At 46.6% G+C, this 26128-nt stretch overlaps 3 protein-coding genes across 4 annotated transcripts; 1 reads left to right on the top strand and 2 right to left on the bottom strand.

The window, feature by feature from the left end:
* Positions 1 to 8769: 8769 nt before the first annotated feature.
* coa7 (cytochrome c oxidase assembly factor 7) lies at positions 8770 to 10272 on the bottom strand. The gene is made up of 3 exons (XM_068743803.1): positions 9949 to 10272; positions 9732 to 9872; positions 8770 to 9377 (listed from the first exon to the last, which is right to left on the bottom strand). The coding sequence occupies exons 1-3, from the start codon at positions 10052 to 10054 to the stop codon at positions 8938 to 8940; spliced, it is 687 nt and encodes a 228-aa protein (XP_068599904.1). The 5' UTR covers positions 10055 to 10272; the 3' UTR covers positions 8770 to 8937.
* Positions 10273 to 10717: 445 nt separating this feature from the next.
* Positions 10718 to 16078, top strand: zyg11 (zyg-11 family member, cell cycle regulator). The gene is made up of 17 exons (XM_068743429.1): positions 10718 to 10747; positions 10841 to 11006; positions 11296 to 11507; positions 11631 to 11948; positions 12048 to 12161; positions 12316 to 12432; positions 12527 to 12667; positions 13232 to 13408; positions 14161 to 14225; positions 14378 to 14477; positions 14544 to 14594; positions 14688 to 14849; positions 15032 to 15079; positions 15173 to 15370; positions 15469 to 15521; positions 15700 to 15797; positions 15888 to 16078. The coding sequence occupies exons 1-17, from the start codon at positions 10718 to 10720 to the stop codon at positions 16076 to 16078; spliced, it is 2241 nt and encodes a 746-aa protein (XP_068599530.1).
* Positions 16079 to 17395: 1317 nt separating this feature from the next.
* echdc2 (enoyl CoA hydratase domain containing 2) lies at positions 17396 to 21309 on the bottom strand. 2 transcript variants are annotated; one of them, XM_068743205.1, is made up of 11 exons: positions 20972 to 21309; positions 20010 to 20142; positions 19844 to 19931; positions 19681 to 19767; positions 19478 to 19570; positions 18937 to 18993; positions 18767 to 18829; positions 18549 to 18673; positions 18108 to 18158; positions 17991 to 18038; positions 17396 to 17703 (listed from the first exon to the last, which is right to left on the bottom strand). In XM_068743205.1, the coding sequence occupies exons 2-11, from the start codon at positions 20061 to 20063 to the stop codon at positions 17626 to 17628; spliced, it is 744 nt and encodes a 247-aa protein (XP_068599306.1). In that variant the 5' UTR covers positions 20064 to 20142; positions 20972 to 21309; the 3' UTR covers positions 17396 to 17625. The 2 variants fall into 2 exon arrangements, with proteins under 2 accessions (XP_068599306.1, XP_068599305.1); XM_068743204.1 differs by having other exon boundaries at positions 20010 to 20077.
* Positions 21310 to 26128: the final 4819 nt, after the last annotated feature.

Here is a 26128-nt window from a genome sequence, read left to right as displayed (position 1 = left end):
TAAAATCATATCCTTTAATCGAGTAAACAGTCATCAAATGCCATTATGTGTCTGTACAGCATCTCAACAACAATCAGAGAGAACACACACGAGCTGCAGGAAAGTGAACACCCATGTCCTGTATGAGACGCTACAGTCCAGGCGGTGCACAGCAGACGTCACAGAGGATCCAGCGTAAATCCCAGCACTGCCTCTGGATTATTTGTGACGCGACGCAGCTCACATTAGCCAGTAGGTGTCTCACTACTCAAAGACACAGAGGCCCGTGTGCTGATTTGTGTGGATTCTTCTTGGACGTGGGACTAAATGCTGCACGCTGGCAGACAGTAAGCCGTCAGGTAGGGGGCCAAGATCTTCTCTTCCCTTGTTATTGCTCTGGACGGTGGGACAAAGCTCGCGGGTAAAACAAACACTAAGACGTCAACGACTCAAAGTACACGTTAAACCTTGACATTTGCTTGTGCAATCCTTCAACAACTACATCTGACCCAAGACGGCCCAAAACGACTTTATAAGTCTTTACGCTTCCCATTCCTCAAGCTATCCTAGTTTAAAACGACAGAGAGACTCCCGAGTCCACTCCCTCTCTATCCAGTTAAATGTTTCTCCTCTTACCAACCTCCCTGCGGTGACCGAGTTCAAATGTGTCGTCTTGTTAATGCGGTTGGAAGCGGTTGCGTCATCCTGATTTGATAACTGGGGTTCAAGCTATCCTTGCCATGAAGAAGGAAGCTCACCAGAACAAGCGTTAAGGTGTCGGTCTGATGAAATTTCAGCATCCCGAGGATAAGACTTCAGGAGGATTAGAGGAGGGAAATGGAGAACAGGAGGAGAGGGACAGCGAGCGGAATTACTCATGCTGGCGCTCGTCACGGAGGATGTGTCATTTTCAACTTCCACAGTGACTCATTGGACGAGATGGCAGGCGCTGCACGATCAGGACTCGCTGAATCCATTGCCTCCCCCTCTCTGCGTTCGTCTCGTCAGTCTGATTTTTTACATACAGTCTGCAGTTTAAACGCAAACCAGGGTCGGCAAATTCCCTCGTCACCGAGGGAAACGGTCTGAAGCGTTTCCATGCGTCCTCACGCACATGTCGCCATATTTGTGCAGGTGACGGCGCATTCCACATCCTGACCTCCTACATTCCTGTCTCCATGGCTTCCACCACCTCCATCTGGCCCCCTCCTTCATTAAAGTTCAATAAAAGGCTTTCAGCTTCTGGACATACAAACAACTATAAAAACTTTCACCTGATTATTATTATTTTTCTACACAAACATTCTACTAATATTTCAATGACCAAGATCATTATCAGATAATTCGATGATAACTAATATAATCGGCCGATGCAGTCCTTGAAATACTGCAGTAAAGGCATCCCAAAAACTTTAGTCAATTAATATTGATTACATGATGCAAGTAATGATTTTGGTTGGTTCAGCACAATAGTAAAATGCATTTGAGAAATTTAGTCGTCTTGACTAAAATTTGTGCTAACTGCAGAGGCGACATCATTCATTGATCTTTGGTTGCCGGTGAGAAACCGTGGCAGTGCAGCACAATCTACACACTCCGTGTGAGACCACTGCCTGAGACCTTCTACTTTAAGCTGGGAGTAAGACTGAGAAAGGTCACGGTGATGAACGGAGTACACAAATCCTGACCTTTTCACGGTACAAACCTCTTCAGGCAACAGGCAGGCCCCCCACTCTGTCGCTCTCTCCGTGTAGTACATGCACAGTACACGTGCTCCCTGTTTTTCTTTGCCAGGCAGAGACTGGGCTTGACACATTTGAAACGCGTGCTGCAGATGCACCAATGTCACGGAGACAAAGTAGGTCAGTGTGTTGAACCGAGAGCCCATCGAGCTGTGCCCTCCTCTCCTCTTTGATACACGCTGCACACATGCACTCAGGGAAACCGCGTACTGCAGGTCTCCCAAGTTAAACCTTTTATCTCTCGGGCAAACCGTGTTTCGTAATGCAGCCGGGCTCACTGTCGCATGTCGGGGACACCTTCAACAAAGTCAAAAACGTTTCTACAGAATAATAGGCTTTAAACAAACAAAAGCAAAGCAAATACTTCTAACACTGAAGACGAACACAAACCTTTCCACCAGGAAAAAAGAAATGGCAAAATTAAAAATAAGGTGGTTAAATCTAAAGAAAGGGATAAATTCATTCCTTCATCACTACCCTTTAAAATACAACAAAACGTTTCTGCGAAGTTGTCTTTTGTTAAAACAACCCTGTTGGTTTTCAACAGCTTGTTTAGAAGCGCTTTGATTTTTTTTTATTTAGTCCTTTCTGCATGGAGGATGAAACGCCGCCACCAGATCTATCAGCTGGACGACCATTGTGCAAACTAAAAGGTCAGCGGGTTCTTCCTCTGATCAGATGACGTGGATCAGTGAGAAAGATGCGCCCACGACTCAACGGTTTAGCTGAATTCCTCGCCCGCTCTATATTGGTAGCAGCAGCCTGCTCTGTGGGGTATGATTAGGCTTTATTTAGATACGCCTGTGCGCCTTCTTCCTGCTTTCTCCCCTTCTCTCTCCCTCCAGCCCAACAAAGTAGTATAAATAATATACAATTTAAAATACTATAAAAGGGTTAAACTGGTCATGATAACTGGTTACCCATCAAATGAACCAAAGAGAGGCCACGGTGCCAGGCTCTCGTGTAGTGGCATGTGTGCATGCCCCCCCCCCCCCCCTGGGCAGCATGGTGTCACATGTCAGCAGAATGTGTGTGTGTGTGTGTGTGTGTGTGTGCTGGCTTCAGCCTGATTTGTGGCCCAAATGGGAGCATGTAGGCAGCGTGGCCCGAGTTGCAGATGAGTCTGCGGGGAGGAAGCGGTGGAAGCGGGGGCCTGGCAGCAGCACCGACGTCCGTGCTCGTTCCCCGCACGGACTATTAACAAGGAAAGGGTACGCTAACAAAGGGTACGCTAACAATGCAAGGCAACGGAGCGGTCAGTCAGCAGAAATGCGTAGAGGAAACTGATACGATCTTTATGTCTTCCCCTATAAGCCCCTGAGGGTTTACCCACAGCAGTAAAGAGACGCGGCATGCAGGACGTATCCACAGACCCACCGCAACGCGAGCAGAGCAGAACCCTGACGATCTACAGTGAGCTGCTGGGGGGGCTGAAATAGTATTTTCAGAACACGGACTTTGTTCGGCTATACTGGCCGTTATGAAAAGGTCGTGATGTTTCTTCCCATCCTGTCGGCTCGACGGATGAGATGCTGGAACAACAAGCAGCAAGTGGAAGCTGCAACGGTGAGTCAGTAGTCCTGAATGAGAGCCCGTCACGCCAGTCAACGATTGGGCCACGTGGCAATTAGTGGAGAGAGTCTAATATTTTCCCATTTCCGGACGTACAATATGATGAGCACAACGATCTGCAGATATTTGTTTCACTGAATTCCTCAGAAACTGATCTTCTATCTGGTTACATACTGTAAACGGATAGAAGATACCTGCTGCTCTGAAAGTTCACAGCACCGCAGGCGAGATGGAGGCATGAAACGGAACGCTCGCACAGAGACCAAGAGAAAACACAAGCTACGGGAGGAGCTGCAGAGAAAAGGACAACGAAGACAATGAGACGGCGTCTGTCCAACAGCGGAGACGTGGACACCACAAGAGAGACGATGAAACGTTATGAAAACAGAGAGACAGATTTAGCCTAATCCGGCCATCGTGCCTTCCGAGAAGTTACAATTCCCATCTGATAGCGGCTGTGAAAGAGCGATCCTTTCATCTTTCCCGCATGACGGAGGACACTGTGTGCTTCTTCTCGTTCGGGTGGGAGGGCGAGGGGGAAGGAGGGGTGGGAAAGGAAGAGGAGCAACAGCTGAGACTGGACAAACAGCTGTATCTCCTCAGTGCCAGCACTGCCCCCCCCCCCCCCCCTCTCCACCGTGCAGCTCTGCTCTCAGCACAAACAGACACTCAGATAAGAACGTGTACCTGATTTAACACCGGCTGAACCTACGGTCTCCTCCGAGGCGAGCACAAACAGGAAACGCGAGCTGCTGAACTTTCATCCGTCGTATAAAAACAGGGGCAACGTTGTTTCCAGGGGTAACATCACCCTGACGTTCCTCAGCACAAACCCTGCCAGCCTCCCGTTTTATCAGATTCAGCTGTGAAAGTCAAGAAAACAAAACATTCACGTCATTTCAGAGCTCAGCCGAGGCCTGCCCAAGTTTTTTCTGGGTATTTAATCAATTGTTAAACTGTCGCACCTACATAACGTGTATAACGTTTGGTGAAGCGATCTACCGCAGGAAAGGGTTCCGTTTCAGAGGGCTGGTACATTGGCTACTTTTATTTCCTGCCATTTTTAACCAGACAGTTCCTACTCCAAACCGCTTTCCTGTCGCTTATGGCCAACATGAATCATGAGCGCTAATCCTTTAGGCAAATACTATAATTATTGCTCTTCCATGTTTGGACTCAAAGGTGTGAATGAAATGAATAAACATGTAGTTTGACAGGTTGGTGCAAGCCGCCATCTGCATGTCGAGACTGGATCCGTGTAAAACCAGACAAAGGAGTCAGGAAGCGGGTCATCGGCGCCATACGAATATAAACCATCATTTAAGATGAGTGGATCGGCGCTATTCAGTGTCACAAAAAAGAGGCAGAACCCTACAAAGAATGTCAAAGACCAGAGCAGGTGCAGAGGAAGTGGCTTCTTATTTATACACTGGACTGCTCAGAACCCCCCCCCCCCCCCCCGCAGTGAGGAGAAGAGAAGATCGACCAAAGGAGAGGGAAGAAAAGAGCAGCGGAATCATGTTTATCTGCAGCTGATCTATCGTCTTTGGCAGAGATCAGGAGCAAGTTCGCGAGTTTTCCGTGACATGGCAGCGGCTCAGCTCTCAGTCGAGCCGTCGAGCCGAAGCTCTCGGGGTGTAGCCGGGTAGACGGGGCTTCGCTGTGAGGAGACAAAGCCCCGTCGTCTCCTGCAAGCTCTCTGATACAGACTGGCGGATCCACACAACGAGCGGGGGAAGTGGAAGGGTGCAGCGTCTCTGTGTTTATACATGGCCAGTGGAGGGGGGGGGGGGGCTGTCGCTCCTTTTCTGTATCGGTAGAATAGAAAGTCACAATAGTTTCTCCAGCCATTTTACTCAAACTGCAAACACACCCTGCTTCGGTTTTAGAAGGTCATCAAACATATTCTAACTGATAAAAATAAATACATTAAAGTGGTCCTGTGAGTGCATTTACCCAGCACACACTGCTCCCGTTCACATGTACACATACACTTACTGGTTTGTCACAGTCTATCATTTGACGCCATCATACCATGAACATTTGCTACATCCTGATCTAATCCAGTCCACTTGCTGCAATGTCCTTCACATCAGTGGCTAAATTTGGGCTACAACCTCTTCAAAGCTCCAAGCCTCCTGCCCCCCCCCCCCCTCCCCCCCCCCTCGGCCTGTAGCGGTGTGCATTTGGCCGGGTGCGTTTTAGCTCGTCTGCGGAAGAGACGTTGAGCATGAATCTTCGTTTAGATTCTTCTGCAGCTTCAACGTCCGACAGCTCTTCTCGGCCTCAACTTCTCCAGCAGACATGCGATTACAACACAGCAGGAAACACATGGTAAATACATTTAAACCAATAAGCAGTTTCGCACAACTTCCTCAAATGTTGTGTACAACAAATTGAGGCAACAAAAAAAAAAAAGATAATTGTGCAACTCAAGGCAAAGTAGCATCAGCATGCCTCTGAAACCGCTGAACTGAAAGTTGGGGAATGCGTTATCCTTGTGTTTTATCATCAGGTGCTCACCAAGCTCACGTCCACAACGCCCACTTCACACATCTGCCAGCTACACTCGAAACACCTCAAATATAAATCCTTTCAGACACACAACAGTGTTATCGGTGCTGCGGGAGAACTTCTCACGTACACGGACGTGCTGTATCACTGCAAATGATGAAGAGAAGCCGGACGACTAAAATGTAAGGAGGAGGCGATTACAGATTACTTGCTTTATATTCCTCATTGTTTTGTAAGAGTACAGCTCACTGCTCCATCAGATCTGAATGAACATGCCGGTTTCCCCTGGCAACAGTGCAGGCTGGAGGTCAGAAAGCGAAAAGGATTGATGCCAATCAAAAAAGCTACTAGAACACGCATAGCACTCAGAAGGCCAGAAGATGACCACTTCTTCAAACTGCAGATTGCTGCCCACACATTGGCTGCGTCCTCAGAGCATTTCAATAAACTGTCGCCAACGTGATGCGATGCAGAGCAAAGAAACACAAGCAGAGAAAGACCAGAGACGGAACCTGATGACGCAGAAGTGCTTCAGAGTTTTATCCCTTTCTCTTGTAAACGCACGCCTCTGGTTTGGAGAGGGGGAGCTTCACTTCACACACACACACACACACACACACACACACACACAGATGTAATCTCTAACTGGCCTTGGACAGCGCTGAACAGATGGACCTACGTACGAAAGATATCCCCGAGATTAACGGTAGCTAAGGCTAGAAGGTGGAGGTGGGATTACCAAAGGGCAGTTTCTAAAAGGTTATTGGTGCTAATATGATTTCAAATAAAGAATAATTTCCTCTTTGAAGGTATATCTCCTGTTCCAACTAGAGCCCAATAGTTATCTCTCTCTGATAGCAACACGTCTTTCAATTAAAAACGGTTCATCCCTACAAAGACAAAGCATTGAGACATAATAATGCGTTATACAGAAAGACAACGATGCAACTGGAAACAGCAACTGCACGCCGACTGTGTGTGCTTTGGCACGTCTCCCGGGCACTCGCGCAAATCCCGTCAGCAAGCAATCGACATCAGCGCGACGCTCACAGGAAGAGAGAACGAAGAACAGGATGAACCCATAAACACACAATGACAATTCAAGCCAGCGTTTCTGTAAACAATAGAGCAAAAACAATCTGCAGCACTATCCTGTCATTCTGTTATATTTTAATTATCATCCCCTTTAGAATAGATCTTATCTTTAGTTTGATCTTAGCGCTCAAACAAAGCCGCCAACATCAAATGAAACACGTTCCATTTTTAGTGCCTAACATGACACTTCAGCAATCTAAAGGCATGCCAGTCATGAGCCTGAACCGGTGACCTCTGGGTCAAGGACAGGAGCTCCAGACAGCCATGCTAAAATTGATACAGGACATTCCTCAGAGCCCTTTAAAATGGGTGGCGAGGGGGGGGGGGGGGGGGGGGGGGGCAAGCAACAGCCAAGCCACACGGGACACTCACAAAGAGTGTCTCAGATTAGAGCAGAGGGAGGCTTTAATTCTGCTTGATGGCCAATAGAGCTGGCAAACTGAGCGTGCCCATCCCGAATGCACCGCGCATGCATGTGGTAACAGCTCAGGGGCTTCAGCACGGCAGACTGTAAACAGAGCATTTTTACACCGACCACTATCAGGTTGATTTGTCGTGAAAGCGTTCATCTCAACCTGCGATACAGCCTAAAGCCTGCTAGGTGGTAGTTCAGAGTCTGGCGTGGAGAGTGAAGACTATCAATCACTTTAAATATTATCGATCAACAAATTTAATTAATGGAGGCATACACTTATCAGACACAGCCTGCTATGCGCTCCTCGTTTACCTATTACATAAACAAGGGATCCCCCCCCCCCGGTATTGTTCGTGGGAGGACCCACGCCACACCCAGAGCAGCACCCACCGAGGGGGGGCGTCTGTGCAGGGGGGGGGGGGGGGGGTTCGCTATGGTAAATTACACAGTTTTCCTAAAACAAAGCAAAGCAGCGGGCTTCTCAATGGGTTCCACGTTAGCATGCTGCACATCTCGCTAGCTTGAGTAGTGAGCTAACTTAGCTCGGTATGGCTTGCATGGTTTATTATTATTTACATTAGCATTGTGTTCCTCGGAGCTGCTGATCGGCGTGTGGCGGGCGATAGTCACGTGGGCGGAGAACAAAATAGAATTGTGGCTAAAATAAACTTCTCCACGGAAGTACAGCTGGCCTGAAAAAAACAAAAACACGTTCCAACATTCATCGGTTCTCTCTCGTTTTATTACCCGCGGGCGGATAACGAGGTTCCCCGCTCAGAATAGGGAACAAATCTTAACCTCGGCGGTTGTTACGGTGTTTTTTTCTTTTTAACGCGATATGAAACGCTAACAAACTTTCCCACACCCCACCGTGACTCACCGGAGTGTCCCGTTTTCTTCTTCCTTCTGCTGCTGATATTCCAGCGTGTACATCAGAGGCTAGCCGCGGAGCGCTAACGCTGTTATGCTAACAACAGCTGTGTTGTGTTTAGAATGAGCACCGGGACGCGCGGCCGACGGGCGGAGCTTCGGACCAGCCACGCCCACAAACACACCGGCTTCCTTTTGGGTTTTGCTATTGTCTACCCGTTTGCGTTTGAAGTCTCTTTCAGTACAAAAGTGATTCTCGCCTCATGTTCATGTGACAAAAACCGCCACGAGATTTGAAAAGGGCGCCCAGTTGATGTCTTTGATGCTGGCTCCCTCTACTGGCCCAACCATGCAGTGTCCGGCCTATCTTAGATCTTAATTACATCTAAACGGGTTTTTTTATTTGTGATGCGTTGAGTCAAGTATTCCACAGCATTAAATGTTCACATTCAGCTGCAGACACTGCATGTTTCCAGCGGCCCAGAGCATCCCGGAGCCACAATCATGTCTAGGCTATACAATAAATCATAGATTTCAAAATCCTGATTAAAGAGTACACACTGTGCATGAAGAACTATCGATTTTATTGCAATCACATTTGCATTATCTTACAGAGCTCTGGTTTGCTCCCTTGGGCGTCAGCGTTAAACACCACCCAATCATTCTTTCCTCTCCTTTGAACACCCTGAACAAGTTTTGTTTCAGACAAACTTGTGTTTGCAAACCAATCAACAAAAATAAACGTCAGATTCATTCCCCAAACTTGAGCTGCCTCTCCATCTCCGCACCACGCAGCTGCAGGGCCCGTTTCTTCAGCTCTTCTGCTTTCTTCTCATCCTTCTCTGTACCTTCCCCGAGCTTGTACATGCGACTTGCATTGGCGCAGCCCCACGCATGGCCGAGCTCACAGGCTCTGTTAGCATACTTCAAAGCCTGAGTCATATCTTTCGGCAGTCCTGAGCCCTTAATGAACAAAGCGCTGAGGTTGAAGCAAGAAGCGGCGAAGCCACCAGCACAGGCCTTTTCATAGTACTGTCGAGCTGCTACGGGGTCAGGGGTCCCTCCCGTAACTCGTCCGTCATGGGCGAGCAAACCAACGTTATGGCATGCGTCCATTGACCGCTTTCCTCCCGCAGTGCAGGAACGCATAAAGTAGGAGGAGGCTGTTTTCAGACACTGAGGCACTCCACCTGGTGGGACGAATCAAACAAAGGTGTGTTTGAATAAAAAAAACGGAATTAACTGAGATATAGTGCTGGAAGCTAATCAATTGTGCAAATATGAACTATCCAATACCTCAAGAATATAAAATGAAAAACAACGCAAATAAAATATGCATTAAAGTTGCATTTGCCAGATGGTAAAACACCAAGCTTTTGAACTTACAATAAAAAAACCCACAAACATTTAGCAGTATTACAGAAATATGGTAATTTATTTAAATCAAATGCATTTTTATAATCCATGCATAACACTAATTTATCGCAATGTTTTACAGTTACTGGTGATAAATTAATACAACACACAAGAGACGACGCTTTTACCTTTCCCTGCGATGTGGTAACTTCCAAGTTTATAGCAGCTGTCTCCATGTCCATTCGTCTCACAGTTCTGCTTGAACACACGTGCTGCAGATTCGCAGTCTTTCCTCACCCCTTCCAAATACTCCGCAAGCCTTTGGCATCCTGGAAGAACCGTACCGTTAAGGTCAAACTACGAGCCGGACATCGCTATAACATCCGCTCCCCCACTGAACCATACCTTCAGGGTCATTTTCGCTGTGGCACTGAAAGCTGTACTCAATTCCCAAGTTCTCCAAAAACTGCTTCACTTCATCTTCGTCTTCAAAGTTTATAAGGCCAGCCATGTTTCTGCTCGCACGTCATTCCACTTGACTTTAATCACGCTTTCGCCAAATACACCGTTACGTGTGACCTTGGTGAAAGGTAATTAGCAATTTCACGAACTAGTTTCTTTTAAAATATAGTTAAAAACAGTTATTATAAACCATATAAGTGCTAAAAATCGCAACAGCAAATCTTGTGAATATACACAGCGTAATTTCCCCGTTAATGCACGCGTCTTGTTGACCGCTTCCGGGTTTCATGACATTTCCTCACCGGCTTCCGTAGGCCAGCCCCCTCGCTAATGTACTTCCGGTGTTGTGACCTTTGTTTACTGTCTGTGTTTAGTCACAAAAAAAAAAAAAAAGACCGAACCGCCCGCTGCGCAAGCTAGATCTGCAATCGGTTCCAAATATTAGAAGGTTGGTTCCTGCAGTGACTAATCGATACCTTTTAAAACATGAATTCGGCAACACCGGACAGCTCTCAGCATTTTTGCATGAAGAGCGATTTTCCACTACGGAGGCAACAACAAGTGAGCTAGGCAGCGGCTCCTGTAGCTGTTGCTCGTTCTGTTCCGTCCCGAGTTACTGTGCTGTTAGACGGGCCGCCGTGCATTTAAAAGATATCCCTAATCGATAATACACCGGTCTAAGTTGCATCAGCTCAAACTATTTAATTCAGCCATGGCCATGGCCAGGAGTTTCGTTACCACGGTAAGCAAGTGATAAATGGGTTTTTGGCTGTATGTGTTAGTAAATGACGCTAAATCCGTTTGGATCGACACGTTTTCCCCTTCGTGTTTTCAGGATGAGGCGTCCCCCGCGGCTCTGACAGACTTGTGTCTCACTTATGTGAGCCAGAATCTGGAGTGTTTCTGCGTGACGTGCCCTGACGGCTCGCTGTGCTTCAGAGAGGCTGTCCTCTTCCCACAGGAGTTGGCAGACCAGCTGCTGGCCAAAATGGCTACTGAAGGTAAACCTGGACCTAAAAAAAAAAACCATCCTTAGCCTTTTTTGCCGATTAAAATGATGCAATCCTTAATGGCTGAAATCACCACTTGGTGAAATTAAAACAGAAACCTGAAGGTGAATCCAGAAAGTAAAACCATTTCAACAAGGACTTTGGACTAGTTCCTCAATATCTTTAAAAAAAAAAAAAAGTCTGATGATTGTTTTTAGTAAACAAAGGCAGTCGTATTGTGCAAAGCTGATTCCTGCAAGAACCCAAAATCAAACCTCAACTCTCATTGGCTCCACCTCAGGCCCATTGAATGACAGCACCGTGGGTGTTTTTCGGAACTGTGAATACCTGCGATTGAGGCGAGCCTGCATCCGCACAGCGCGGATCTCTGCAGAGGCCTTCCAGAAGGCCCTTTGCCCTCACAGACTGCTGGAGCTGGATGCTGCAAGGGTCAACGCTGACCTCACTATTCCTGATATTCTACAGGGCTTGGCCACCAATAAATATTGCCAGGTAACATTCTCAGCTTGTTTGAATAATTAACAAGACATGCTGTCAATCCACGCTTGTCTCCTTTGAGATGGAAAAAATGTTCTATTTTAAATTAGTGTTTGTTGTTTCTCAAACACCCTGCAGGAGTCCCTCCAGCGACTTGTCTTGACAGGTCTCACCATGTCCTCTCTCGAGGAACCAATCCGGCATCGCTTTAATTCTCTCCAGGCTCTGCGCTCCCTCTCCTTAGCCAACGTCGACTTCTATGATTCCGGGCTCATTGACGTGTGTTCCCTCCCTCGGCTGGAGAGCCTCGATCTCTCCAACACTTCGGTTACCAACCTGAGCCCGTTGCTGGGCCTGAAGGAGCGTCTGCGCTCGTTGACGCTGCACCAACTCAAGAGGCTGGAGATGAGCACTGCTCAGCTGCTGGGGGTCATCGGCCAGCTGGAATTATTGCAGGTTCGATTGTTTCATTCATTCACGCACGTGAAATCTGGCGTGCTTATTTGTATTTTAGTGAAATGACACCTGTGCTTGTTTAAAACCCTTCCTGTGCAGCACCTGGACATCAGCGATGATAAGCAGTTTACCTCTGACGTGGCTCGCCAGCTTCTCGGACAGCCAGGGATATTGCCTGCTCTTGTTTCCCTGGATGTGTCGGGGAGAAAACAGGTGCGTATTCAGATTCATCATTTACACTCAAATGAAATATTTTTTTTATACCACGATATGCTGTGATGCTGGTAAGTGTTACCCCCCCCCCCCCCCAAAATAAATATTGACAGCAGAGGCAGGTTTTAATGTCTTAATTGTTTGCCTATCTCAGGTGACAGATGCAGCTGTGAAGGCATTTGTGGACGAGAGACCAGGGATGACCTTTATGGGTCTTCTTGCCACGGACGCTGGATTTTCTGGCTTCCTGTCTGGTGAAGGAAATTTAAAAGTAGGTATAGATGAAATGAATACGTTTTTACTAACAGCCAATAAAAACAATAACAGCTGTTAAGGTGAACGGCCTCGTGTTTGTGTGCAAACAGGTAACGGGAGAAGCCAACGAGACCCAGATCTGTGAGGCCCTGCGTCGCTACAGTGAGAGGGAGGGTTTCGTAAGAGAAGCGCTGTTTCATCTGTTCAGCCTGACGCATGTCATGGAGAAACCCAGGCCTGACATACTCAAGGTAAATTTCACAGTCAGAGTTCGACCCACCCACCTCCAGTTTCTCATGCAACAATGCCAGGATTTTAGTTTTCCTTTCATGATTTCCAGATGTTCGCACTAAAATAGAAATATTTGATGTTCTAAGGAATTCAACCTGCATATCTCTGCACATCTGATTTTGACACTTATTAATGCTTTTTCTAAATGTTTTAAATGCTGAGTCTTCCTGTTATTTATCTACAACACTTCAAAAGGTTCAAGTAGTGCAACATTGAAACAAAGTACCCTGATTAACGTATTTTTGCTTGGGTTGAGAACTGCGGCTAACATTGTCTATGCGTCTCTTGCCTGGGTGATGTCTTCAATTGATTGCATTGAATTAGAAAGATAAACTGTTGGATGGGCTGGCTTGACTTTTGAAGAAGAGGCAGTTTTTTAGGAAGGAACATGTTTGTTTTAGTCTTTAATCATTTTTACTCATGCGTGAATGTAAAAATTAAGACTTACTGATCTTCCAGTCTCTTGGACCTTCTCAAATACATCATCTGTTTCTTCCCTTTTCTCTTGTGGTTTTATTTTTAAGCTGGTAGTTTTGGGAATGAAAAATCATCCTGCCACTCTGAATGTCCAGCTGGCAGCCAGTGCCTGTGTGTTCAACCTGACAAAGCAGGACCTGGCAGCAGGAATGCCTGTGCGACTGTTGAGCACCGTAACTCAGCTTCTGCTGGAGGCCATGAGGACGTTCCCCAACCACCAACAGGTAGCCCAGCACCACTGTTCTCATGGCGTACGGCGTGCACGCCTTATCAGTTACGAAGCACAGCAGGGGACACTGTGGAAAGAGTACGGAGAAATGATTTGTGTGGCAAGACACCACTTTAAGAGGCGAGCCAAACACAGTTATTGAACTCACAGATAATTATAGGGAAATGTGTCTGCTGAGGTACGCACACAGTTTTACCCTTAACCTTTTAATGCATTTCTAAATTACAAATCTGTTACTTCCTGTTACTTACTATTCTCTTCAACTGTATTGTAGGTTTGCAGCAGCTGATTTACAGAATGCAAGACACAATGAAGAAATGAAATGGTCATAAAAATACGAAGAGTAAAGCCTTATTCTGTAGCGCAGGACAGAGTGAGTCTGTAAAAGGCACCATAATGATGCTGCGGCACATAATAATAATAATAATATTCCTAAAACTAAAATAAGTCTGCCCATTAATAAAAGCTTGAAATCAGTCTGTCCACAATGGAAACGGAGAACTTTTCAAACCCAGAAGAGTGGTGTAGTTTTATAGAGTCTCTCTGCATTTCACTGTATTGTTCATTTTTAAATGCTTGCCATTCGATTAAAGACAAAATAATATTTGCCGTGCATGAGATCCAAGTCAGACGTCAGATAAGATTTCTTTTCCTGCTATTTACTGGGCCTGAATGACGAGCACAAAAAGGAAAGTGCACGACCGGCTTTTGCAGCGATGATAACAGTTTTGGTTTGCCCGTCTTCAGCTGCAGAAGAACTGCCTGCTGTCTCTTTGCAGCGATCGGATTCTGCAGGAGGTTCCGTTCAACAGGTGAGGAATGCTCATTGTACTAAAGTATTCGTGTGGTTACGATGTGTTTCCAGTATTTTTATTTAGTTTAAATGATTGAATATTTAAACTAAATCTGTCAGAAAGCTCTACTTGCACTGCAGAAACGATTTGCTCTTTCCCACTGTTGTAAGATTTGAAGCTGCCAAACTAGTCATGCAGTGGCTCTGCAACCATGAAGACCAGAACATGCAGAGGATGGCGGTGGCCATCATTTCCATACTGGCTGCTAAGGTAAACGTTAAGGCGGTATTATTGATGAATTCTTCCTACATTGCTCAACTCGAATGCTTTTTCCAGTTGTCCACGGAGCAGACGGCTCAGCTGGGAGCAGAGCTGTTCATAGTGAAGGTGGGATTCTTTGCTCTCTTTTCTTCATCCTCCTCTAATTTACTCTACTTAATGGAACATCTTCACAGCGACTGTGCATCTTTCTCCCTGCAGCAACTGCTTCACATTGTGCGTCAGAAGGCTTCACAGGGCATAGTGGACGCCACACTCAAGTTTACTCTCAGTGCACTTTGGAATCTAACTGATGAATCACCAACAACTTGTCGCCATTTCATTGAAAACCAGGGCCTGACGCTGTTTATTAAAGTTTTGGAGGTACGCAGAAATGTCAACATGTACATTTGAATAAACAGTAACTCAACTTGAAAAATAACTTAAAGCTGTTTTACCATGATAATTAATCTCGCTGAATCATGTAAATATGTAAGTAAGTATGTATACCTTTGGGGCAGGGTGACTCATTTGTTTTTCTTCCATACCCCCCCGCCCCTTTGCAGTCCTTCCCCAATGAGTCTTCAATTCAGCAGAAGGTTCTCGGCCTGCTGGTGAGTTTGCTGTTTCCTTATTAGAAAAACGCCATCTTGAATAAACGTTCAGCATTTAGAGGTCTTTGCCCTCTTTCGCCTCTCGCCGTGTAGAACAACATCGCAGAGGTCGGGGCGCTGCATGGGGAGCTGATGGTGCAGGAGTTCCTGGACCACATCAGGACTCTGCTGCACAGCCAAGAGGTGGAGGTCAGCTACTTTGCAGCAGGCATCCTTGCACATCTGACATCACGGGGAGCAGATGCCTGGGTGCTCGGCCCTGATCTTCGGTCCTCGCTGCTGGAGCAGCTGGTAGGAATCAGCAACGTTGCTCATAAGATGCACATAAATACTGTACACAAGTATTTTCCAAGGTTTTATGAGAATCTTTTATTTGTGTGCCTTCCCAGCATGATGTCATTATGAAGTGGCCTCCGCCCGACTGTGAAATGGTGGCCTACAGGTGCAGTTTGACTTGTCTACTGTAAAAAAAAAAAAAAAAGCTTTGTGAAATGTTATTTTATGTCTTTATACTGAGATTTATACTTTGTGTGAAGTCAGAGCATTTTCAGAAGGCTATGGAGAGCACCACCAGAGGGAGTATCATACTGAACATATCCTTTTTATTTCATATGCTGTAGGTCCTTTAACCCCTTTTTCCCCCTATTGGAGAGCTTTCACACGCCTGGTGTCCAGCTGTGGGCGGCCTGGGCCATGCAACACGTCTGCAGCAAGAATGGTGAGACATGAATAAAGTTAGTTCATCGGTTATTTAATGACACAAACCAACCCGACAGGTTTGATATTGTGTCATCCTGTGTCTCTGCAGCTGCTCGCTACTGCAGCATGCTGTTGGAGGAGGGTGGCCTGCATCAGCTGGAACTCATTCACACACACCCTGAGACCCACACTGATGTCAAACTGTTGGCTAAGAGTATTCTGGAGAGCCTTCAGAACCACAGAGCTCGCACCGGCCAAGCTGCACCAACACATGACCTTCGCCGGGTGCCTCCGCAATAGCCGCACATGCATGACAGTTGTCATTTCTCTCACGAATACATGGCTGGAGGCTCTTTTTCATTCTCTCTCTCTCTCTGAAAATGAGACTCCAAGATCAGGAAAATGATGTCAGCTGGGTCCCGTGTGTGTGTGTGTGTGTGTGTGTGTGTGTGTGTGTACGCGCACAAACAAGCTATCATGAATTCCTTAAGAAAAATCGATAAGCGTTACAGGTCAAAGATTACACACATTAATTTTATTTATTTCGTTTGTTGCAAAACAAGCCTTTCTGCTTGCTAATGTAGTGTCTTCAAAAAATGAAATTTTAAATTAAATATGAAAAGAACTGTTGGATAACTAAGCTCAGAAAAAAGATTGTCTGTGTTCACCGTGATGGTTTTTGTACCAAACACATTGTACGCACAAAACCCTAATCACGCAAGCCCCTATGTGCTCAGCTGACAAAACCAGTCACAACAATAGTAAAAGCCAACAATTAAGCAAATCAGAAGATTCGCGCTCGAATTGAACTTAAAATCATGTGCAGAAATGTGCTTTGGACGTGTGGCAATAATGACGTGGTCAGTATTATCTTGTATGTTTAATGCGTTGCATCCTTTTTTCTCTTTGAGACTTGTGTAAATATTGTTTTGTTGTTTTCCATGTGTCTTACTGACAGACAGCACATCAGTGTGAGCATGTTCGCATACATCGCTTCAGATAGCTGCATCTATGCGAGTGTATGCAATTTGTACGTAGTCGAATACGACAAAGAACCGTTTGTTCAGGACTGATTGAAAGGTGGTTGCATGGAAATGTGTACTTTTCCACATTTTGATCACCTGACTAAAAACAAAGGGGGAGGAAGGCTGCGTTTTGACTCGCCCATCAGCTGACCCCCATGTTCTCCTTTTTTAATTCTGAGGCCTTGATTCTCAAGAAGAACCCATCATTGGTAAGCTATGCAAGCTTAAGTGATGTTGCTTCTATTAACTCCTAATACAACCGTGAATTTAAAAAAAACTTGCTTTATCATAATGGAGGCAAAAACAATGTACTTGGTACTTTAAAAACAGCAAAACATACATCTTTCTGTCAATCAGCTGGATGAGCGCCTCAGCTTTGCATGTTCTGAGCTGAGCGTCGGCTTTAACTCGGAGGTGGCACAGAATCGCTTTTTTTTCCCCGTTTCTCCTTGTGATCGTGGATTGTTGATGGAAAAAGCAAAGAAAAAAAAAAAGGAGATGCTATATATCTGCTGTGTCTGTGCCATGTTTCTGCTGGGAGTCATAGGTTCAAGTTTGGGAAATAAAGAATGCACATTACCACAAACCGGATATGACCCTTTATTTGAAGCATGAGATTTAACATCACCCCCAGCTTAAAACCTGGGACGTTAATTAAACAGTAAAGCACTTCATCGCCACAGAGCTCATTCTGATCTTAACTCGTGTATCGACGCCGGCCGGGATGCGCGCAGTCGATCGATGGGGAGTTAATTGCCCATCAGAGGTGAGGTCACATTGCTGCAGGTCTCTTGTCACAGAGAAATTCAATATCCCAACACTTCATTCGCCCGTGTACCGTGGGGGTCTCTTCTCGATGAACGAAGCCATACCCTCTTGCCTGTCCCGTGTGGGGATGACCTGACAGGAGATGACAAGGAGTTACAGCAAATGAGCAAACTGACAGAGTTTTGATATTTGAATTGCATAAATTGTTATTTTCTCAATATTCTGAGGTATATTTAAAAAAAAAATAATATGTAGGCCAAAATTATTAAAATAAAACTGTGCTTGTAGCATTTTAGTTTAGATGTGAGTTTTGAATACATCCAGTTTTCACAGCCTTTTCCACGATATTCTAAGTTTTGAGTTGCACCTGTATCCTGGCATTTACTAGATATTGTATTTTAACAATAAGCACGCCTTACCCGAGCATAGCACATCCTCTCTATCGCCATAGCTGAACCAATGTCAACCTGAAAGAGAGAGTCATCAGTTACTGAAAACAACAACAACAACAACCTGATGTGTGAATCATGATTTACCTCAATGCCTTTGTTGATTGCCTCTTTTGCCATCTGCACCGCAAAAGGAGCCTAGGAAATAGAAATCAATAGAAACCAATTAGAGCAGCTTTTCTTCACTCAGTGTAAACTCCTCCAATGCGCTCCATGCATGTCGGCTAAAGCGTGTGTCTGTATGCGTCTGTATATGGTGCATGTGTGGTCCATTTCTCCACTTCTCTGGCCTTGCCAACTGTAGGTATCTGAACTGGAGTGAAAGAAATGAAGAGAGACAGAGGCCAGAAGAGAGTGTGGTGGTGGGGGGGGGGGGAGAGGTGGTAAGTAAACATGAAGAGAGAAAAGCATTGGACAAGAAAGCAGAGAGGAGAAACGGGGAGGATGAGCTGGTCCTTGCCCTGGAGGAGGAGGGATGCATCAGTATCTGAGCTCCAGCAGAGAGGAAGAACTTGTTTGTGTTCTGACCTGGGGCAGTATCTCTCTGGCCAGGCCGAGTGCCTCTCTGTAGGCAGCGTCTCCTGTCGGGTTCTGTTCTACGACTCTGTTCACAAGGCCCATCTCCAGAGCCGCCTGCCCTCCCACACGCTTGCCTAGTAGCAGAGACGGCATGATGTGTGCGATCAGACTCGGATGATAAATAGCAGATCTTTTTGACAACGTGTCACCGCTCCTTGTAACATCACCTGTGAAGATGAGCTCTTTGGCCAGAGTGACGCCAACCATCCGTGGGAGACGCTGACTGCCCCCTGCAGGACAAAAAAAAACATTTGAAGGTCAACTTTGGGCACAGCTGCTTCATCCCTCTCCTTTGCCAGGTCGTCATTTTTGTGCCCCCCCCTCTGCTTCGTCTTACCCGCCCCTGGGAGCAGCCCCCGCGTCGTCTCAGTCAGGCCCATCTGTGCCGAACATGCTGAAACACACATAAAGCCAGAGGACAGCTGAAGGTCTGTGCTGCAGAGCGGAGGAGCGTGAAAGTCTGACTGATGCATCTGTCAGAGCGACGGACACGGACACCTGCTCACGCACCTCGGCGGCACTCAGCCAATCACGGAGCTGCCGGGGCTTGATTGATCCAAACGCATGCGTATTCATCTAGCCAAACAGCTGGACAGAAATGTCTGGCTATTATTAGCCCGTGAGTTTAGCAGCATGTCATTAGCATTGGGTGAAAAACACAGTGGGTCAACTTCTTCTGACTTCTTCTGATGTGATGAGTAGATTTGCTGCAGCGTCCTCCTAATCCATTTCCAGCTATTTCCCCATCATGTTATGTAATTATTATGACATTCCCTCTCAACACATTGAGATCACCTGAAGGATAGAAGAACGTCACATGCTGTGACGCCGACGCACTCGGTTCAGAGTCGATAAGAAACCGTTCCGCGGCCACTCACCGGCAGTGCGGAGGTCGCAAGCCAAAGCCAACTCCAGGCCGCCCCCCAGGGCGAAGCCATCGATCGCTGCAATGGTCGGCACGGGCAACAACGCTGCCAGGGAATCGCAACACGGAGAGGAATGTTGCCTATAACAGCTTTTTGCATGTCGTGCAATCCTGGAGCTTGACTTCTAGGACACTCTCAAAAAGAAAATGTCTTACCGATTTGAGTCATGAGGGATCGCAGGCCGTGAACGAACAGATCAGACTCGCTGTTGTTCATCAGAGCTCTCTCTTTCAGGTCTGCGCCTACGTAGACGTCACAGTGGCGCAGCGTTACGCTTCGGATGGAGAGGCTTCGACAACAAACCCAGGGGACGCTTACCTGCACAGAAAACCCCCGGCACTAAACTCCTGAAGACAATCACACGAATCGATGAGTCACTGGACAGAGTAGACACCAGCTCCCTCAGCTGCAGACACGAGAGACATGGCGTCACAGTCAGTGTGTGTGTGTGTGTGTGCGTGTGTAGATATAGACGTTTACTCACCTGCGAGACAAACACATGACCCATAGCGTTTCTTGCTTTGAATCGACACATCATAACCTCCACTATTCCTGAGAAGGAGAAAGGAACAGAGTTCCGTGTTTTAGCCGGTGGCCTTTCCCTAATCGTTTTGTCTCTGAAAGGACACACACACACACACACACACACACATAAGCGTTGATATTTTGAATTGTGAGTGGTTGTCTGTCTCCATGTGGCCCTGCGATGCGCTGGCGACACGTCCGGGGTGTACCCCCCCCCCCGCCTGTCGCCCGTAGTCAGCTGGGATAGGCTCCAGCAACGCCCCCGACACGGCAAGCGGCTGGAGACGAAATGGATGGATGGAAACAGCACATTATGCAAACTATACAAACTAGTGTCATCAACATTACACTTTATTTATTTATCTTTTAACAATTAGATGTACTTTTTAAAAATGTTACAGTTCCAGTTTTCTGTGCCAATCTGACTTGAAGGTAACTTTATCTTTTCTAAAGCATCTATCCAAAACGATAACACTCCATGACTCACGTCAGGAACAGATGCGTTCCACGTGGATATGTGTACGTTTGTATTTTAGTGAGACTTAGGGCTTAACTTTCAAGACATTTCCCAGCGCAGCACAGAAGAACCCGAGTAGCAGTTTAATAATTATTCTGCCCCTATCGGACCGGACGGTTACGGCTTCATCCTGTAGATCAACAATGAGAGACGACTGTTTGAGTCAGCTTTGTGATTCCTGAGTGGCAAAAACCAGGAAAACTGTGTCTGGACTTTCTTCTTTTTTTCATTGTTAGTAAAAACAACATTCACATGTCCTCACCTCAGTGGCTCAGACAACAGTTTTTCTGTTCTAAACAGCTCTATATGCTGTAATAACATTTCTAATAATGCTAATGATAAAAACAAGTGACGGCATGTCTGGAGATCTTACTGAATAAGATCCACGCGTATTTCACCCTTACCGTCTTCTTCCCCGTCTAAGCGCTTCAACTCCACCTCTGCACGGCCTGACGCCTCCGTGTGCTGCCCGCGACGCTGAGGACGCCCGCAGGCCGTGAACGCACCACCGCCGTCCACCGGCTGCGCTCCATCCCCACGGATGGGACGGGAACGGCGCAACTTGCGCGCTGTCCGCGAAACTGCGCCTTGCCACCGCCCGAGCAGCCACCTCGGGCCCGCCAGCCGGGGACCGATGGCCGCCATTCCCGCTGTCCCCGCTCAGCGTTCCCCTTACCGGGAACAGGAAGCTCGGGAAGGGAAGTTTGGAGCTTTGTGAGTCGCGGTCGAACTGGAAGTCAGGTTAAAAGGGGGGCGTCCACAGACGCGGCCGTGGGCGTGGCCCGAGGGTCACATCCTGTTGTCGAGAATACGGAAGTGGTGTAAAATAGCAATACAAAATGCAACATTGTGTACTATTTGAAAAGTGTTTTGTCTTGATTAAAAAATATTACCTTGCGAATCTGACATCAAAGGCAGACAAATATAGAAAGCTTCCAGCTTTAACTTCTTACTAAAGTGAAATGAAAGGGGAGGATGTTTCTTCATGTTGAACTAAATCAATGAAATGAAAGTGAAAATCTCCTCAGGCATCCCAGAACTTTAGGGCCCTGAAAGTAAAACTGTTACAGTAACAGTACATTACATGTAGTTAGCAGAGTTAACAAAGTTAAAAGTCTCATGTTTAGTTGATGTGAATGAATGATCATAATGCGCATGAGATGAATACTTTGCCTTTTTCTATTGGACAAAGAAGAGAACTAACATAGAATCTAATGAAGACGTGTCTTCCAGAGGAAGACAAAAAGACACAAATTGTCTGTCATTCTGAAAATGTAAGCATTCATGAAACTTTGAAGTTTCTACATGGTAGTACAAAGATAATGTCATTGAACTAAAAAACTACACCTCAAATCTGGAAGTGACTGTGTTTCTGTGGAAAGGGTGTTTTTCTTTGAAATGTCAGTCACTATTTAAGTTCATGAGGAACTTTTGTTATTGGGAAAGTTTTTCCTTCCTCTATCCAGTCCATATCTGGACACACACACACACAGATGAAGAGTGAGAGAGAGAGAGAGAGAGAGAGAGAGAGAGAGAGAGAGACCTGACTCTTCATTGTGCAATCAGTCTCCGCCTGACTCCGTAATTGCAAAACTTGTAAAGACCATCTGAATAATTCATGGTCAGACTAGACATGTGCAGCCTGACGGAAAACTTCACCTCAACAACCATCCTAGTACGGGTAGAGGCTGGAAACTCCCCAGTCTATGCAAGCCCGGAAGACAGTGTGTGTGTGAGAGAGAATATGCACATGCATGTGACTCACATCCACTGTGCCACAGGAAGGTCATTTCTACTGTCTACCTCACTTTACTGTTTAATATCACCATGAATGCGAGTGGCTCTGGGCTGTTGATGTATTCATTTGGAATGTAAATGTAAATTCATCAAAAGTGCAGCGTGCAAGGAGGGTGATTGATCAAAAGGATGCTGGGTTAAGTGAAACTGAAACTATATATAAATGAATAGAGATGCACAGATTACTTCCATTTTTATCGGGTGGATCTGATCGCTGGATAAAGATTGATGTAACCGAAGTGACCGGAGAATGACAGCCTGATAAGTTTGTAATGTAGAAAAGATCAATTGGATTCCGCCACCGCATATTTAGGGTTCTGTTTTGAATGGAAACACACAGTTTAGATTTGATGTCTGGCCGTCTGTGTTGTTTTCTCTCATGCATATGCGCCTTGAGATGGAAAACTGATGGGAGATGACACTCGCCCTTTGAGTGCAAGGACGAAAACTGAGCCTGATGAACTGTGATGGACACCGCCAGTCTGTCCCTGGACAAAACAGGCAGGTTGGACACATCACTGCAGGAGCACAGACTCTCACACACACATGTGCAGCACATGACGTTATCACAACGTTAACGTTATCACAACGTTAACGTTATCACAACGATGGAGGAGAGTTAACCCTGCAGGGGTCAGTCTTGTATCACGGGGTAGACGGCAGGTGCACGCAGTTCTCCGCTCACGTCCTGTCACCTCTTTCACCTTCAGCCCGTAGTGACTGCTGGAGTTCAGTGAGACATGAACTAGTGCCGCTGTCCTTTTCTTCATCAGCCTCCTCTCTGCCCGTTGGAGGAAGGCAGTGATTTGACCAAGGAGCAGAGTAATGAATAGGCCGCGGCAGACAGGCCTCCAGCCTCAGCCACACCGAGCCCCAGGGCTGATCTCGGGCAGGGAGGCCCGGTGTCAGGGCACGGGGGGCCGGTCATGAGTCAGAGGGGGTGAGTGGCATCCTGTTACTGGAGCTGTCCGTCAGCAGCGGGACGGCACAGCGATCTGCTCAGGGCGTGTACGCTATGTCTGACCTTTGTGTCTGATGTTTTCTTTTATACTGTAGCGCCGACACACAGCAGAGTCCGCATTCATTGAATGTGATCAATATCCAAAGGAAGTAGCAGCGAGGCATGATTATATAGTCCAGGTTGACGGCGTGAAGCAAAGGGGAAGGGGAGTGACACCTCTGATGGCAGAGCTGGACCTCCTGTCCCGCCAGGGATCAGCTGTCTAGCAGTTGACAGTTGACACTGTATAGCCGACACCCTATTTAATAAATGAGGATGCTTTCCTTCTGGCACGCACACACACACACACACACACACACAGAAACACAAGTATTCACAGGTGCTACTGGAAGCTGACACGAGACAGGGAGGAAAGTAACATTAATGATTCTGATTGCCAGACTTCACTGAGGCAGATATCTGATCCAGCGGAGCCATTTCGAGCAGCCCTGACGGGGAGAGAAGACAGAAAGCGACACTGATCAAACGGGCTCGTTTTCCTCCGGGCAGCTCCGCACGCTGTTGAACTTTCCTTTAATATTTATAAATCAGGCTGAAGACAGATACGCCTGAAAATGACGTCACTGGAATGAATAACTGACAGAAGTGCTGAACTTTGTCACAACTATACATTCTCTCCGCCGGGACAATTCAGGTGTCTCGATTGTTTCGGCAGGTCTGTCCGGTCAGCTTGTCCTCATTGTCCCGGGCTGACAAAGCTCAGCAACTATTATATGAGGAGCCATGACATTTTCTTTTTTGCTGGTCTTGAGAAGGAGATTTTACTCTATTTACTCATGGGGTTTACAACTTATGGAATTTTGTAAAATAAAATTAATTTTGGTTCAGACACTCCCATCACCCTAAAAATGATTTGTAATAGCCTAAGTTGGTGACTTCTTGATCGTTTCTCCAGATCACCTATAAAACTAATGACATTCCTCACTTGTCTGATTGTGTCTAACATGCTCAAATAAAAAGACACAACCAAAAATAATACATTTGCATATTATCCTTTAGCTCCAAGAACCACTAATATTCTTTTTACATATAGGTGAACTTTTCAGAAATCCAAGAAATGTGAATATGCTGATTTCTTTTGCAGCTCAACGTCAAAACATCTGCAAAATATAAAAAGGAATGTGCATGCTTGGTTGATGGTTGCAATCCATGAATTTTCATTGGCAGGGTTTGGGTGGCGGGGTTTGGGTTGTCCCTGCTGAGATACCATTCATTCTCCTAGTCACCCCCCAAGTAACCACGCCACCAGCGTGCTACACGACTGGCTGGAATTTAAAATGTCATGAAAAGACAAATGACCTCCGTTTGACCCTGAAAGTAAAATGATTCAAAATACATCTGTATTGTGTTCAAAGTGTGTATAGCTGGATCATAATTACGACTCTCACGCAATAATATGAATTTGAACCTTTACCCAAAATCTATACCTTTAGTTTATTTTATTCCACTGAAGGACACAATAAAGGGACATAAAGACACCGGAACAGTTAATTCACGTCACCTTCCAGCTCAAATACTTGGGGGGGGTAAAGCACTGAGTGTGTCACTATACTTCTTTCCAAATTATGCTCCCAAAAAAAGTAATAACTGAACACTCACGATCCAATTTGAGTGGATTATGTTCCCAACAATCCGCCGGGGACGCAGAATGAGGATCAATTCGCCGCTGGGCCACATGAGATAAGGCTTGTTAAATCTGCGCGTGGTTGGGAGGCTGCTGCTTTCAGGCAAGATTATGATTGACTTGTTTTTATGCGCGCGCACTCACACACACACACGCATACGCTCGCACACACATGCGCGCAAAGAAATGGAGATAGAGAAAGTGAGAGACCTGCGCTCCTCGTATTTCTTCGAGTTTCTTGGGTCGCATAAAGGCCGTTATCTGGACCACTGGTTTATAATCTGGACGACTGGTTTATAATCTGGACGACTGGTTTATCTGGACGACTGGTTTATAATCTGGACGACTGGTTTATCTGGACGACTGGTTTCCACGCCTTTGACGTCATTTTTTTTGCAACCCACACATTTGTTTGTGTGTGTGTGTGCAGATGCTGAGCTGCAGCGTGCGCCGTGGAGAGAGAGAGGGAGGGAGCGCAGAGAGTCTCACTCCAGCGCAGCAGAGCCACAGTCTGCGCGCAGTGGAAGGACGCACGTTCCACTGCGCTCCGAGACAAGCCCCAACAGGCGGTTGGACAGGTAGCGGCGCGCCACGGCACGGACGGACACGCCGAATTCACGCAAAAGGAAGGTCAATTTCCGCCGAGACAGTTTTGGGGAGTCTGCAGCCAGAAGAGAGGGCTTTTATGCAAGTCATGTAAATTTGTTTGGAAATTAAATCTACTTTTCCGGTGACAACTAATTCACAAAGATGAGTTACCGACGGGCTGACCGACAGCATCCAGTCGCTCTCCGGTCCGCTCAAGCAAAGTCCGGTAAGCTGCACGATTCCCTCCCGCAGAGCAAGAAGCCTCTCGGTGCTCCTTCTGGAATGATGCCTTGCGGCGGCGTGCGTGGCGCGCCAGGGTTCGCGTGAGAGACAGACGGATCTAGCCCTCAGAAAGAGAGACTGGATATAAACAGCAGCCAGGCATTCAGGCAGCAACAGCCAGGCAGCCAGAACAGTCACCTCGCCCTCCTCCCAGCGCCTCAGACCCATGCAGGATGCCCGGAGACGGAGAGCGCCGGGGAGTCCTGGTCCAGCTCAGCCCGAGTTCATGACGCTCCGGGCGGCCTCGCC

This window comes from Brachionichthys hirsutus, chromosome 9, assembly GCF_040956055.1.
Source record: "Brachionichthys hirsutus isolate HB-005 chromosome 9, CSIRO-AGI_Bhir_v1, whole genome shotgun sequence".
NCBI lineage: Eukaryota > Metazoa > Chordata > Actinopteri > Lophiiformes > Brachionichthyidae > Brachionichthys > Brachionichthys hirsutus.
Note: the sequence above shows the minus strand (reverse complement) of the source record. Positions and strands in the feature narration are given on the sequence as shown.

Bases quoted from the DNA above. Each gene is read 5' to 3' on its own strand.
- coa7 (XM_068743803.1), bottom strand. From the start codon at position 10,054: ATGGCTGGCCTTATAAACTTTGAAGACGAAGATGAAGTGAAGCAGTTT. The intron at 9,873-9,948 runs GTATGGTTCAGT...CGGTTCTTCCAG, and splicing joins CAGCGAAAATGACCCTGAAG to GATGCCAAAGGCTTGCGGAG. The intron at 9,378-9,731 runs GTAAAAGCGTCG...TCGTCCCACCAG, and splicing joins TTACCACATCGCAGGGAAAG to GTGGAGTGCCTCAGTGTCTG.
- zyg11 (XM_068743429.1), top strand. From the start codon at position 10,718: ATGGCCATGGCCAGGAGTTTCGTTACCACG. The intron at 11,508-11,630 runs GTAACATTCTCA...AACACCCTGCAG, and splicing joins CCACCAATAAATATTGCCAG to GAGTCCCTCCAGCGACTTGT. The intron at 14,226-14,377 runs GTGAGGAATGCT...CACTGTTGTAAG, and splicing joins CAGGAGGTTCCGTTCAACAG to ATTTGAAGCTGCCAAACTAG.
- echdc2 (XM_068743204.1), bottom strand. From the start codon at position 21,212: ATGGCGGCCATCGGTCCCCGGCTGGCGGGCCCGAGGTGGCTGCTCGGG. The intron at 19,768-19,843 runs GTAAGCGTCCCC...ACGTCTACGTAG, and splicing joins GCCGGGGGTTTTCTGTGCAG to GCGCAGACCTGAAAGAGAGA. The intron at 18,039-18,107 runs GTAAATCATGAT...TCTCTCTTTCAG, and splicing joins CAATCAACAAAGGCATTGAG to GTTGACATTGGTTCAGCTAT.